This window comes from Micromesistius poutassou (genome assembly GCF_964030765.1).
Source record: "Micromesistius poutassou genome assembly, chromosome: 9".
Classification (NCBI taxonomy): Eukaryota; Metazoa; Chordata; class Actinopteri; order Gadiformes; family Gadidae; genus Micromesistius; species Micromesistius poutassou.
The window spans coordinates 1,029,881-1,042,202 of NC_140279.1; the positions used below are offsets into that span (position 1 = coordinate 1,029,881).

General features: G+C 45.4%; 1 protein-coding gene across 1 annotated transcript; it reads left to right on the forward strand.

Moving 5' to 3' along the window:
- The first annotated feature begins 4,015 nt into the window (after nt 1–4,015).
- atp5f1d (ATP synthase F1 subunit delta) lies at nt 4,016–9,435 on the forward strand. Its single transcript, XM_084472894.1, has 5 exons — nt 4,016–4,250; nt 5,081–5,234; nt 6,607–6,695; nt 8,912–9,044; nt 9,291–9,435. Exons 1-4 carry the CDS (start codon nt 4,134–4,136, stop codon nt 9,032–9,034), a joined length of 483 nt encoding a protein of 160 aa, XP_084329020.1. The 5' UTR covers nt 4,016–4,133; the 3' UTR covers nt 9,035–9,044; nt 9,291–9,435.
- Nucleotides 9,436–12,322: the final 2,887 nt, after the last annotated feature.

The window sequence follows — 12,322 nt, forward strand, 5'->3', positions numbered from 1 at the left end:
GGTCCAGGCCAGCAAAAGGGTCCCCCTGAGACAGAACATATGGCAGGAGAGACAAAGAGAGACATGGAGGAAAAGAAAGAGAGTCGGTAGAGAAAGAGAGAGAGAGGGAGAGAGAGACAGAGAGAGAGAGACAGAGACAGAGACAGAGAGAGAGAGAGAGAGAGAGAGAGAGAGAGAGAGAGAGAGAGAGAGAGAGAGAGAGAGAGAGATTGACATATGGGGGGCGGGGTGGGGGGGGAGTTGGGGAAGAGAGAGAGGCAAAGGAGTGAGAAAAGAGAGCGATAGAGGAATAGAATATTAGAATACTTAGACACTGGTGATAACAGAGTTGTTAAACACAGGAGAGGAGCCATGCTAAAACCAAGCACACATTACATAACATTATATATATATATATATAATATATATATATAACATTATAGCCAAACACCAAGCAAGAGGTGTACGATTAGGCTGAATGCTTGCGTGTACAATAGCCTACACATGGTATGAGTGAATCTCAATCCTCTAATTCAATATGCTATGAGTCAACATCTATTGTCTAACATACACACACACACACACACACACACACACACACACACACACACACACACACACACACACACACACACACCTAAAGCAAACAGGAATGCCACTGTTACTAAGCAGTTACAGCAGTGATGCTGACGGCCACAGGGTTACTGCTGCTATGCGTTCCCTCATACAGATCACGGCCATTAACATCCCTTGAGTCGCCAGTAACCCATTTGCCCACACAAACTAGCAACACCCCAGCACACACACACACACACACACACACACACCGTCTCTGTCGATTTACTCACGCAGCACGGAGAAGCCAAATCCTTGCACCACTCAGCTCCCACTGTCATCCTGCCAGCAACTGCACCACAACAGCCACTCTCCCCCAGCCAGAGACTCAACCTGTAGGCTACCACCACAGCAAACCTCTCTCTCCCCCCCCCCCCCCCCCTCTCTCTCTCTCTCTCTCTCTCTCTCTATCTATCTCTCTCTCTTTGTGTATCTCTCTCCGTAGCTATACTCTTAGCTCTCTCTCAACCTGTAGGCGACCACAACAGCAAACCTTTCTCTCTCTCTCTCTGTATCTCTCTCCGTAGCTATACCCTTAGCTGTCTCTCAACCTGTAGGCTAACACTACAGCAAAACTCTCTCTCTCTCTCTCTCTCTCTCTGCTTCTTTCCCCAGCGCTAGTTCCTTAGCTCTGTCTCAACCTGTAGGCTAACACCACAGCAAAACACCACAGCACCACAGTAAAGCTCTCTCTCTCTCGCTGTATCTATCTACCTACCCGTCTCTCTCTCTTTACGTCTCTCTCTTTCTCAATGTTTCTCTCTTTATCTCTCAGCTCTCTCCACCTGTAGGCTACCAGCACAGCAACGCTCTTACTATCTGTAGCTCTCTCTCCAACACTCTCCCTCTTTCATGTATCTCTCTTTCTCTCTCTCTTTATCTCTTTATCTCTCTGCAGATCTCTCTCAATCACTCTCTCTCTTTATGTATCTCTCTGAACCTCTCTCAACCTGTAGGCGACCACAACAGCAAACCTCTCTCCCTCTCCCTCTCTCTCTCCCTCTCTCTCTCTCTCCCTCCCTCTCCCTCTCTCTCTCCCTCTCTCCTAGCATAACCAAACCCAACCACCTCCACCCTCCCAGTCCCAGCCCTCTATAGCTGCTATGCTCCACTGTTATAACAGCTCTGTCATCGGCAGGCTGCTCTTCTGCTCACAGCATTGTCCTTACACACATGCTAGTGTCTTACCCTGGCGGAGGGCCGTGTGCAGGAGCTCTGTACGCCTGTGTGTGTGTGTGTGTGTGTGTGTGTTCCTCTTCGCTGTGTCTCGGTTCCTCAGCTCTCTTGCAGTAGCAGCATCAGCAGCAGCAGCGGCAGCAGCACCATCATCCTCAGCCTGGCTGGCAGCCCCCTCCCCCCCTACACGCCTTCCTCCTCTTCTTTCTCTTAGTTTTCCTCTTCTTCTTCTCCGTGGTCTCCTTCCCCTCCCCTCTCGCTCTGGGCCCCGGCCGGGCGGGCTGGGCCCTAAGCAGCAGGGCTCCCCTGGGGTGGGCCCGACGGCCGGGGGTCAGCAGCACAGGCTTGAGCCATGCCTGGGAACAGACGTGTCAGAGGACACGGGTTAGTTGGTAACTCTGTGCGGTTGAAGCCGGGCCGCCGGCCTCTGGTGACGGGATGAAGACAGGATCTGAATACAGTGGCGAGAGATCACACACGTGGAGTATATTTAGATATATCGGAATTCGATATGTCTTTGGTGCACAGCCTTGGTTAAGTAGGTCTCATTATCAGTTGTGTGAAAATGAAAACTTGGACGGACTTCCGTGGGCACTATAGACCCAAACATTGGAAGCACACTTTGTTTACATTTAGGGCTTTGTAACGGACTACACAACGTAAAGTAGCAATCAATCGATTGGTTAAGCGCCTTGCAACGAAGAGCTTTAATTCTAACAGGTATGAACTGATGAATAATTCCAGCCTCATCGCTCTGTGGAAAGTGCTTACAGCGTGCTATTTCCACAGCCCAGTTAAACACCAAGTTACCGATCCTGCTCGCATGATGCTTAATCGTGTAGCGCTATGAACTTCAATTATTGATTCACAAAGGAAGCATATGGGGGGGTTCTATGATAATGGGCTCATTTCATATCCGATCATGTTCTTCTCTCGTCCAGGCTCTCGTAACGCGTCGAAGCAACATGCGGGTTGCTATGGAAGGAGGCAGTAGGCTGTAGCCCATATCACGTAAGAATGGATATGTGGTAAAACGACTGCGTTAGAAGAAACCCTTCATAGATAACGACAGGGAAAACAACAAATCAAATCATTCACAATGATGGAACCGCACCAAAGCAAGCACATTGGATACAATAGCGTGTATTTAATAATCCTGCAGAAATGAACAGCGGCTCTGTGGAAGCTCATGTTTTGCATTAAAAGGCAATAAAAAAGGATCGGTAATACATTGCTTAAATTTATTTTAGGATAGGATAGGCCTATATCTAAACGCATTTAACACGCTGGACAAAAAAATACTGTCCAAATAAACTGTGACAATTGTGTAGATTATATAGCTGTTGCTTATTATTCCCATTTCCCATCAGTGTGCATTGAAAGCAACCTTCTCGGGAAAAAAAAAAGGTATGCACGATGGGCTTATCACATCATGCAAACAAACATCAGAAAGATACACTCACCTAAACGAATCATGTGGTCCATAAATCAAAACGGTGTGTTCTGTGGCAATAACACGAAAACTCTCACGGAACCCTTTCATTTAAATTTTAGGGACTAAGTATTTATGAATGAAACCCTATTGCTGGAGACACACCCACTCAGTCAGACCCGCACCACGTGACACGCTGCGTCTTCGCCCGAGGACCCGCCCACTCGGGGGTGGAGGCGATCGATCGGGCGCTCCTGAGTCGTGATTGAGATCGTCTGTGATGGAAATATGTTGGGAGGAAACCCCCGTTCAGGGTTCAGGATGACTTATTCAGGGGACTGTCTCAGTAACCAATAGACCTAGCCTTCAGATGTATTTTCTTCTTCAACTTTCAATATTGCACATGAAGTAGGATCTCTCATGTAGAGATTCAAGGTTTAATACAATTTTAGTTGTTGTGACGAATGGCAAGTGCATGAGAATAGAAAATGTCGAAAAGCTATGACGTTGTCTCTCACATAGTCTATGCTTTTGCGCCATCCGCTGGTATTGTACAATTATTGTCGCTACTGGTTAATACAAATTAGTCATTGCCAAACCTGAGCCTATATGTAGGTCTATTCCCTATCAAACATAGGGATCACATTAAAATGATTAAACATAAAAAAAAAAAAAAACATTTGTACTCATAATATAGCCCTGTTTACTGCATGCTGCTCAACTGAGGCTGCCGGGTGCGTGGACTACATCTCCCGGCATGCGTTTCGCAAAAAAAAGACTACACAATCCGGCATGACCCACACACTCAGCCCTAAAGCATTGTGGGTAGGTTACCAACGTCCTTGTCCTAGCAAAGCACACACACCGACTGTCTTCACGTCGGTCTCCGCAGTCCACCTCTACTCCTATCAACACCCGTCTGTCCCGCAGTATGATGGCAGCCAGGTTCCTCCGTCGCTCCGCGCCCATGCTGAGGCAGGCCCGCTGCTACGCCGAGGCGGTCTCCGGAGGGCCCCAGATGTCCTTCACCTTCGCCTCCCCGACACAGGTAGGAAAGGACGGGGAGACGGGAGGCTTCTGAGGCCTAGCTAGCTGGCGCTGGAGCTGGGTGACTTTCTGTACGGCACTGTGCAACGTGGTTACACCTGACTCGCTTTATCGTTGACTTGAGCCTTTCGTGATGATGCATGTGCCGCTGACATTTCTGCACGGCGCTTCTGCCGTCATTGAGTTGACTTGAGAACGGACGTGTCTCAGTGCTTATAGTGTTAGCTTGCTAGCCTAGCCGCTCATGGTAGATGTCAAACTTGACTCTGACTTGTCAATGGCGCTTGAACTCCTTACATTTCAACAACAAAATGCATGTTGAACAGGAATACAAGTGGTTGAATCGCAGTGTCCCGGGCTAATGTTGCTAAAGCCGTAAGGTCTTCATGTTTGCAGGAGTCTGCCTTTGGTTGTCGGATGCATACACTCATACCCTCATTCATTGAAACATTTGACCTTTGAATTGGGTATGCGTTTAGTGAAGGATGTTAAGTTCTGCATTCATGTCATTCTTTGAAAGTGTACATGAAGCTCTGCGTGAACGACTGCAATGCCCTTGACTTTATAACTCATGGTTTACCATCGTCTTTAGTAGCCTATGTAAATCCCTTTCGTTCAAACTATGTAACTTTTAATGATAAATGACATGCACACTTGTTGCTAATGAACGACAAATAATGTGTATATAATGATGTGTATGTGTATAATCTGTTTGTGTGTGTGTATATATATATATATATATATATATATAAGTTTAAATATAAATACATATCAGCACCAACATCATGTGCTTGTAGCCATCCAGTGGTTAACAGCCTCTCCCTCTTCCAGGTGTTCTTCCAGGGGGCGAGTGTGAAGCAGGTGGACGTGCCCACACTGACCGGGGCGTTCGGTATCCTGCCGGCCCACGTGCCCACCCTTCAGGTGCTCAGACCCGGGGTCGTCACCGTGTTCGGAGACGACGGCTCAGCTACTAAATACTTCGGTGAGCTTTTTGGTCTTTTTGGGGATCACTCTCCAAATACGTTGGAAGCGCTGCACGGCCATTACTAGTCACACGTGTCATACGTGCCTGTCTGTGAGAGCAGACAATTCTCCAGCACTGAAAAGGTTTAGATGTATTTGTACACATTATTGACCGGGCTAATATTTCACCTATACTGGGTGTGTTTATGGAGTATCCCTGTGGTCACCCTACTCGTGTTATTGTGTATGTTCATGTATTCAAATGATTTGGTCTTATTGGGTGTACGTATATACAGCCCGTCCAGCAGGGGGCAGTGGAGTAATGAGGATGAGGATTTTGAGCTTCACAACTCAAAGGAAATGTACATTTCCTTATTTTTGTCAATTGAACAACTCGTATATGAGTCAACTCTCCCACTGAGTGTTAAGACGATATATTGGTAAAACGGTCAAACAAAGGCTTTCTCCAATTGAGGCATGTCATGCAACACCACTACCTCACTAAAGGCCAAAAATGACATTCAGGCCCCGTACACACGGGCGAAAACTATCCCTTTTCCTTTGATGCGTTTCAGGAATATCTCCGTGGCGCTGGTTCTCCACAAAAAAAAAAAGTGGAGCACATCAAACCTGCGCGCATGAAGCCCATGCGCGCTGTATATAAACATACAGTCGAGGAGGAGAAAGCAGTTGTTAAACCTTTTAAATTGAGCAGAAATACTTTTTAATGTACAGTTAGTAATTACATTTACTAAGGGGCTGTATTTGAAGCTACAAAAATAATACAAATCAAATAAATAAAAAAATCAACGCAACTCTAACGTCCCCAGCTAGTGGGGGAGGCGATGACGTCATCGTTTGTGTTTCAGGCGTCCACACGAATCCGAACACGAAACCGCATAGGTCAGTTTTTATCTGAATCCACCATCGGAGGTGGTTTCAGAAAAGTGCGTTTTCGGGCACAGGATCCGCCTGTTTGGTCGGCCCAAACACACAAGACTTATGCGGTTTCACCAAAAAATCGGCTTACCTTAAAGGGGACATATTATACCACCAGGTGTGATTAGCCATTACAAGCCGTTTTGAAAATGTGCCGTTTCTGACATCACAGGTGGGCGTGTCCACCTGGATGTGTGACGGACAGATGAGCAACGTTTGCTACAGTCCACTGGGTAGGCTGGTAGACTGATCTATCCAGCACACACATCTAGGTGGACACGCCCACCTGTGACGTCAGAACCGGCACATTTTCAAAACGGCTTGTAATGGCTAAACACACTCACACCTGGTGGTATAATATGTCCCCTTTTAATTCACGCCGTAATAAGCATTAACGTACAGTTAACTACCGTTCTAGTAATCCTTCACTCGTGGTGTTGATGTGTGTGCAGTGAGCAGCGGGTCGGTGACGGTCAACGGTGACTCTTCGGTGCAGCTGCTGGCGGAGGAGGCCGTCCCCCTGGACCAGCTGGACCTCGCAGTGAGTACCTCTCCGACACGCGCCGCCCTCTCTCCGCTCTGCTCCTGGTACTGGTGACGGAGAAACAAACGCGCTCCAGAACACACACTTCCCCCGATGGGATTGGAGAAGCGATGGGAAATGACGGGACTTGTGACCTGCTGAACCTCTTGTGCCTCAGGGACAGGCGCTTCACATTTATATAAAGCCTGCTCGACTTTTAAGATCTGGCTCTTGATTTCAACTTACAATGCATCTGCATGCAATGCTTTATTTAATTTGAGAACTGATAACATTGAACATTCTTTTTTTTCATCAATCATTCTTTTTTACTTTTTGTTGTTAATTGAATTGTTTCCAGATGGCTTGCTGGGATATCCAGGCTTTTTGTGCAGGAGACAACACATCTCTTGTGTTTTGATACATGCATATTATGCAACGTGATGTGCGAAAGGCAATTTATTTTGTCTAGTTTTAATGAGATTTATGTAAAGAGATGTGATTCATGGCTGTGAGCAACAGCTATTTGACCGTGGAGTTGTAATTTTCCATGCGAAGGACCCCCTTGGTATAATGGCGGTCCCCGGTGAGCCAACTTGTAGTCGATGTTTGATGGAGAAAAAAGGGCAACGTGTGAATGTCAGTCTTGTTAATACTCTGCCGTGCAATTATAATCCAGCGGCATGGAGGCGTCTCTCTCCTTGACCTTGAGCCAGGCCCCGTTGCCGCCGCTAAGTTGACTGGGGGTTGCATTCAGAGGTGTGATTATACCGGCCCTCGCCTCCCTCAGACCCTGGCTAACAGCGGCCCGCACAGCCCTACTGTTAATAAGCAGGGAAAGGTCAGTCACAGCTGAGTTACAGCGGAATGGTCAGCCCCCTGCCGTGAGACCTTTTGACTCCCAGCTATGTTTGGCATTTTGCCTTTCTAATCACCACTGTGACAAATGAAGCTTTCAGAGGCCAGAAAAATAAACCGCGGTTCGGATTTGCTACACTCGTACTTTTCCATCGTTTTTTTTTTTTCTCCGGTTTGCTCCGCACTTGACCTCGCCGCGCTGTCTTTTAGCGGTCCGTGCTAACGCGGTCCGTGTTAATGTGATTTCAGCACGGCGGCTCCTACGGGTTCTGCTGTTGCACAACCCCGGTTCCAGCCGCATCGCTGGCTGCATTGTTTTGGTAACAGTCCGGTGGTACATAAGCTATCCATGCAATTTAAAGGTCTACGTTAAATATGGATTACATCTACTTGCCATTACGTTCCAAGTCTTATTTTTGGAGAGATATTGATGCCCTGATGGGAAGCACAATAAGGTCCGTTACTTGTGGACTTTGCTTTGTACGCAATACGTAATGGATACTGGATCCATAAAATTCATTAAAAGCAATGCGTCACACCGGGATACGTAATGTACACTTGGTTTAATTGATCCGTAAGACCAGTGGGAGATAATGGTATACATCTCGGGTGAATTTAGCTGTATATGCTACTCGGAGGGGGGGTCAATGAAAAACCTAGCGGCTGATGTGTGATCAATTTCTCTGTGCAATATATATGGCCGTGGAAAGGAGATTGTTTTCTGCGTGTGTGTGTGTGTCTGCGGGATGAGGTTTTTGTATTGTCCTGTACTATTTAAAAGCTATTTTAAACGTTGTCCTGGTATGGATGCATTGCCGTTTTTTTGAAGACCCATTAGTTGACCTCCGGTAAAAAACAAGCGTTATTTTTCAGAGATGGCCTCTGCATTTGGCCTTTCTCATCATTTCCGTGACAAAGGAAGCTTTGAGGCTAGAAAACCGTTGTGCCGTTACACAAGCTCGTTTGGACTTAGCGATCCCTATTCCAGCCGGAGAGCTGCTTGCGTTGTAGTTGTTAACGGTCTTCTGACGCAGTAGCTTCTTCTTGTAGCTACCATCATGTCCAAGTGACTAGAAGGCTATTGATTGGCACGGATGTATTGTATGTTGTACGTCCTTGCACTTAAAAATAGTAGGGTTACTTTGTTGTATACAGGGAATGGGTTAACCTAACGATTGTTAGTGCTTGGCACTTTGTTCTATGAACATCCGTACTGTACCAACAGTGATATATTGTTTCTCCTTCTTCTGCCAAATATACTTATTGTAAGTCGTTTTGGATAAAACCGTCTGCTAAATGCACTAAATGTAAATATAAATGTTTTGTCGCTTTTGGAAATCCCAGTACCCCCAGTTAAAAACCCAAATGTTGTTTGTCAGGCGGCCAAGGCCAACCTGGAGAAGGCCCAGTCCGAGATGTCCGGCGCCTCCGACGAGACGTCCAAAGCCGCGGTGCAGATCAGCATCGACGCCAACGAGGCCATCGTCAAGGCCCTGGAGTAGAGCTGCGCTGGTAGGAGACGTCTGAGCCCATTGTACCATAATGATAAAGGGGCAATGTTCTATTCACTGCTTTATTTTATTAATCTGCTGCCCTGAAGTGCCTCTGCGAAATTGAATATAACCTCAGTCAGATATGCAGAATGTTAAATGTATTCACCAATTTGTCTATGAAGCACTTGCAAGAGATGATGTGGTCATTGTTTGCCCAGAATCCAGTAATCATTCTGATGTTTTCGTTTTTCTCTTGTTGTTTCAGGTGCGTTTTCCTGTTGGTTTGGAGAAACTGAAGGCAGTCCATCTTTGTTTCCCTGGCGTGTTCATGTCAGTAACCGCAAGATCTCGTTGCTTGCTTTGTACAGTGGATAAAATTACTAATAAATGTATTTGGAAGAACATGTGAATATTGTCTGGTTTCAATTCTCTATGAAAAGCAACCTTCTTGTGTTCATTGTTAAAAAAAGAAGCTGAACCGATCAACCGATTCTCCTTGTGGTCAATAGGTGGCAGCAGATATCCGTGTGTACTTTGGCTGATCAGGCCCTAAAACGCAAATTGTATTGAAGTCGATGGCGTTTATTTTACAACGGATAATTAAGGAAAACTCTATTTTATCTCTAGTTTGTGGACTCTCAAATGATAAACATCTCCTGCCCAAGCACTATTCCCTTCAGTTACGCTGCACCCAGCGGCTGCCTTGGTGTGCTTGGCAGTATTAGAAGGGCATGAGTCAACATGGTGAGTGCAGGCATTCTAAGGGAATGCCAGAAAAAGTGGTCATTAACCGTGGAAATATGAACCTTTGGCTGTAGATCTGTCTAAACCCTCGCAGAGCCCTTAACATCATCCACGTGCGGCTACATGCTTTCGGAGAAAGTAACCGCAACCTTTTTATTTTTAATGTCAAATCTCCAGGGTGGTTTGGTCGTGTGTGTGTGTTTATACGCGAACCCGCTCACACGGGACACGTGGTGAATAACACTGAAACCACAGATGTGTCACCAGCAGGCTCCACATGAAGAATCATTTGCTCTTTGGTCATGATGAAAAATGTCTGCTTGACAACCCGTCCTTATGTATCCAGAGGGGTGGAAATGGTTAATCAGACTATAGTGCTGAGCTGTGTTCCACTTTATCTAAATAGATTAGAGCCTTGGTTCACATGAACACAACATTTAAGGTCTCTCACTCACTTCCTCCTGTTACTTTCTGTTTCTCATGTCCCCAATCCTTATGGTGAGACGCACGCACACTGAATGCCTACGCACACACACACGCACACCGAATCATGCAGAGACACACACACACACACACACACACACACACACAAACTCACACTACGCCCTTCAGTCAGCTGCCGCTCAGCCCCTGAGTGCCGGCCTGCCGGGCGACTTGACTCATACTGAAGGCAGCAGACAGTCCAGATGAAAGCCGTGTCATAACCGCAGCAATTCATCCACATTTAGCCTCCGCAGCGATACAACGGTTCACTTTATGGGAGTCCTGCCTCCGCCCAGAGGAAAGAGCTGCACACCATTAGCATGTGCCTGCCATTTAAGTGCCTATCTATTTTCAGGCTTTTTCCTCTGCTCCTTTTGTACTCCAAATACGCCTTGGAATGAAGAGATGTACTATTGAGTCATTCAGCTGATCTGAAGTGACTTGGACGGAACAAACCACCTGGTAGTAGTGAATCTTTGAAGGATTGAACACACAACCTTATGAGGAGTGTATCATTTGTAAGTTGTATACTTACAATGCACTTGTATATTATTATTATTTAATTGGACAAAGTGATTTAATATAACAATTTATGGGCTGGGTTTCATACTAACCTCCTAGCAGAAACGATATACTTGGACAATTTATGGAACTATTTTGAATCTGTTGAATTCCATAGCACTTGAACCACATTAGCGAAGTGAAACTCCTCGACGTTTCAGCCCTGATAGATGAAGTCTCTTTTGAAACACAGAAGTGGGTTCCCAGGTAATCCAGTCATAGCAACGTGTCAGTGTTTTAGAAGGCACACATGTTTTTAACCGTGCCCACGTCATCATGTAATGGCCCAGTGTGTCCCTACCACAACGCATGCCAGCCGATGACGCCATCCGACAGAAGACATCTCGGACTGTTCCTACATGAGGGTAGAAACAAACATATCTTACTTACTCTACTCAACCTGGAAAAGGTCACAGTTAGATTAGAAAATCTCTGCTCCGAGTGAGTCCTTGCCAAGATAGGCAGAATCGTACAAGTTATTACAGGAAAGTTACAAACATCATGCAGCAACATATAAAATGAGAACATAACCTAAGCACGTTGACATGTTAAGAAATCTGCCTCATCATTATCAAAAACTCAAAGTGGCCTTTTCTACACTTGCTTCTGAATGTTTTATTTCTGTGAAATGTCAATAATGATTGAACCATTGCAGTAGCAAAGAAAAAAAAAGTATCTCTGAATGCAGTTAAGTGTCACTGTGTGTAAAGATTGATTAGACTATACGGCTTATAAACATAATGGGTAAAAAACAATCTAAGGTCGTTAAATTCTGCTCAACATCCCAGTGATGTTATGTGTTACCCTCAGAAGGTGGGTTGATCCAGTTTGCCGGGAAAGTTCTAATTTTCCAGAATGTGTGAATGCCTTTCATGGTAGGCCTTTACTTAGAAGTACTAAAGCAGGATTACCCTGTACTGTACATCTGTGTTTGCTGCATCATGGCCTCAGGCAACCATTATTATTGTTGTTATAATAGAAAATAAGTGAGCAATAAAATGAATCACAAAGCGGGTGAGTAAGGCTAGCGTCTTAACACAACACTGGTTCAACGCTGAGTGACACACAGCGCCGTCACTAAACGTGATGGGTGCATATATATATCTATATCTTTATCTATATATATATTATGGTGGATGTCCTACCTATAATGTCTACAGAGATGATATGGTTTTGCATATATGGGTTGTAAGTTGTATGTATGAACCATGAAAGCAGAAACAAAACCTTGCTGGGAACCAATGACTTCCAAAGCGATGAGTTGTGAAAGCTCATGGTTTCAGTGCATTATGTAAAGTGAGTTTTGCCCTTGGCAGTAGGTTCTGTAATACAGGTGGACCTTGATGTGGAATCAGGAGATCAGACAAATGTTTTATTTTATTGAAGAGGTGGATTCACGTCGTTAATCACCTATCAGCCAGTTTCATTCTCTTTCAATTATACTTTATGGGTACTGGATGATCTCCTTGCCAATTCAACATGATTATAGCAATTATTATAATTTAAATT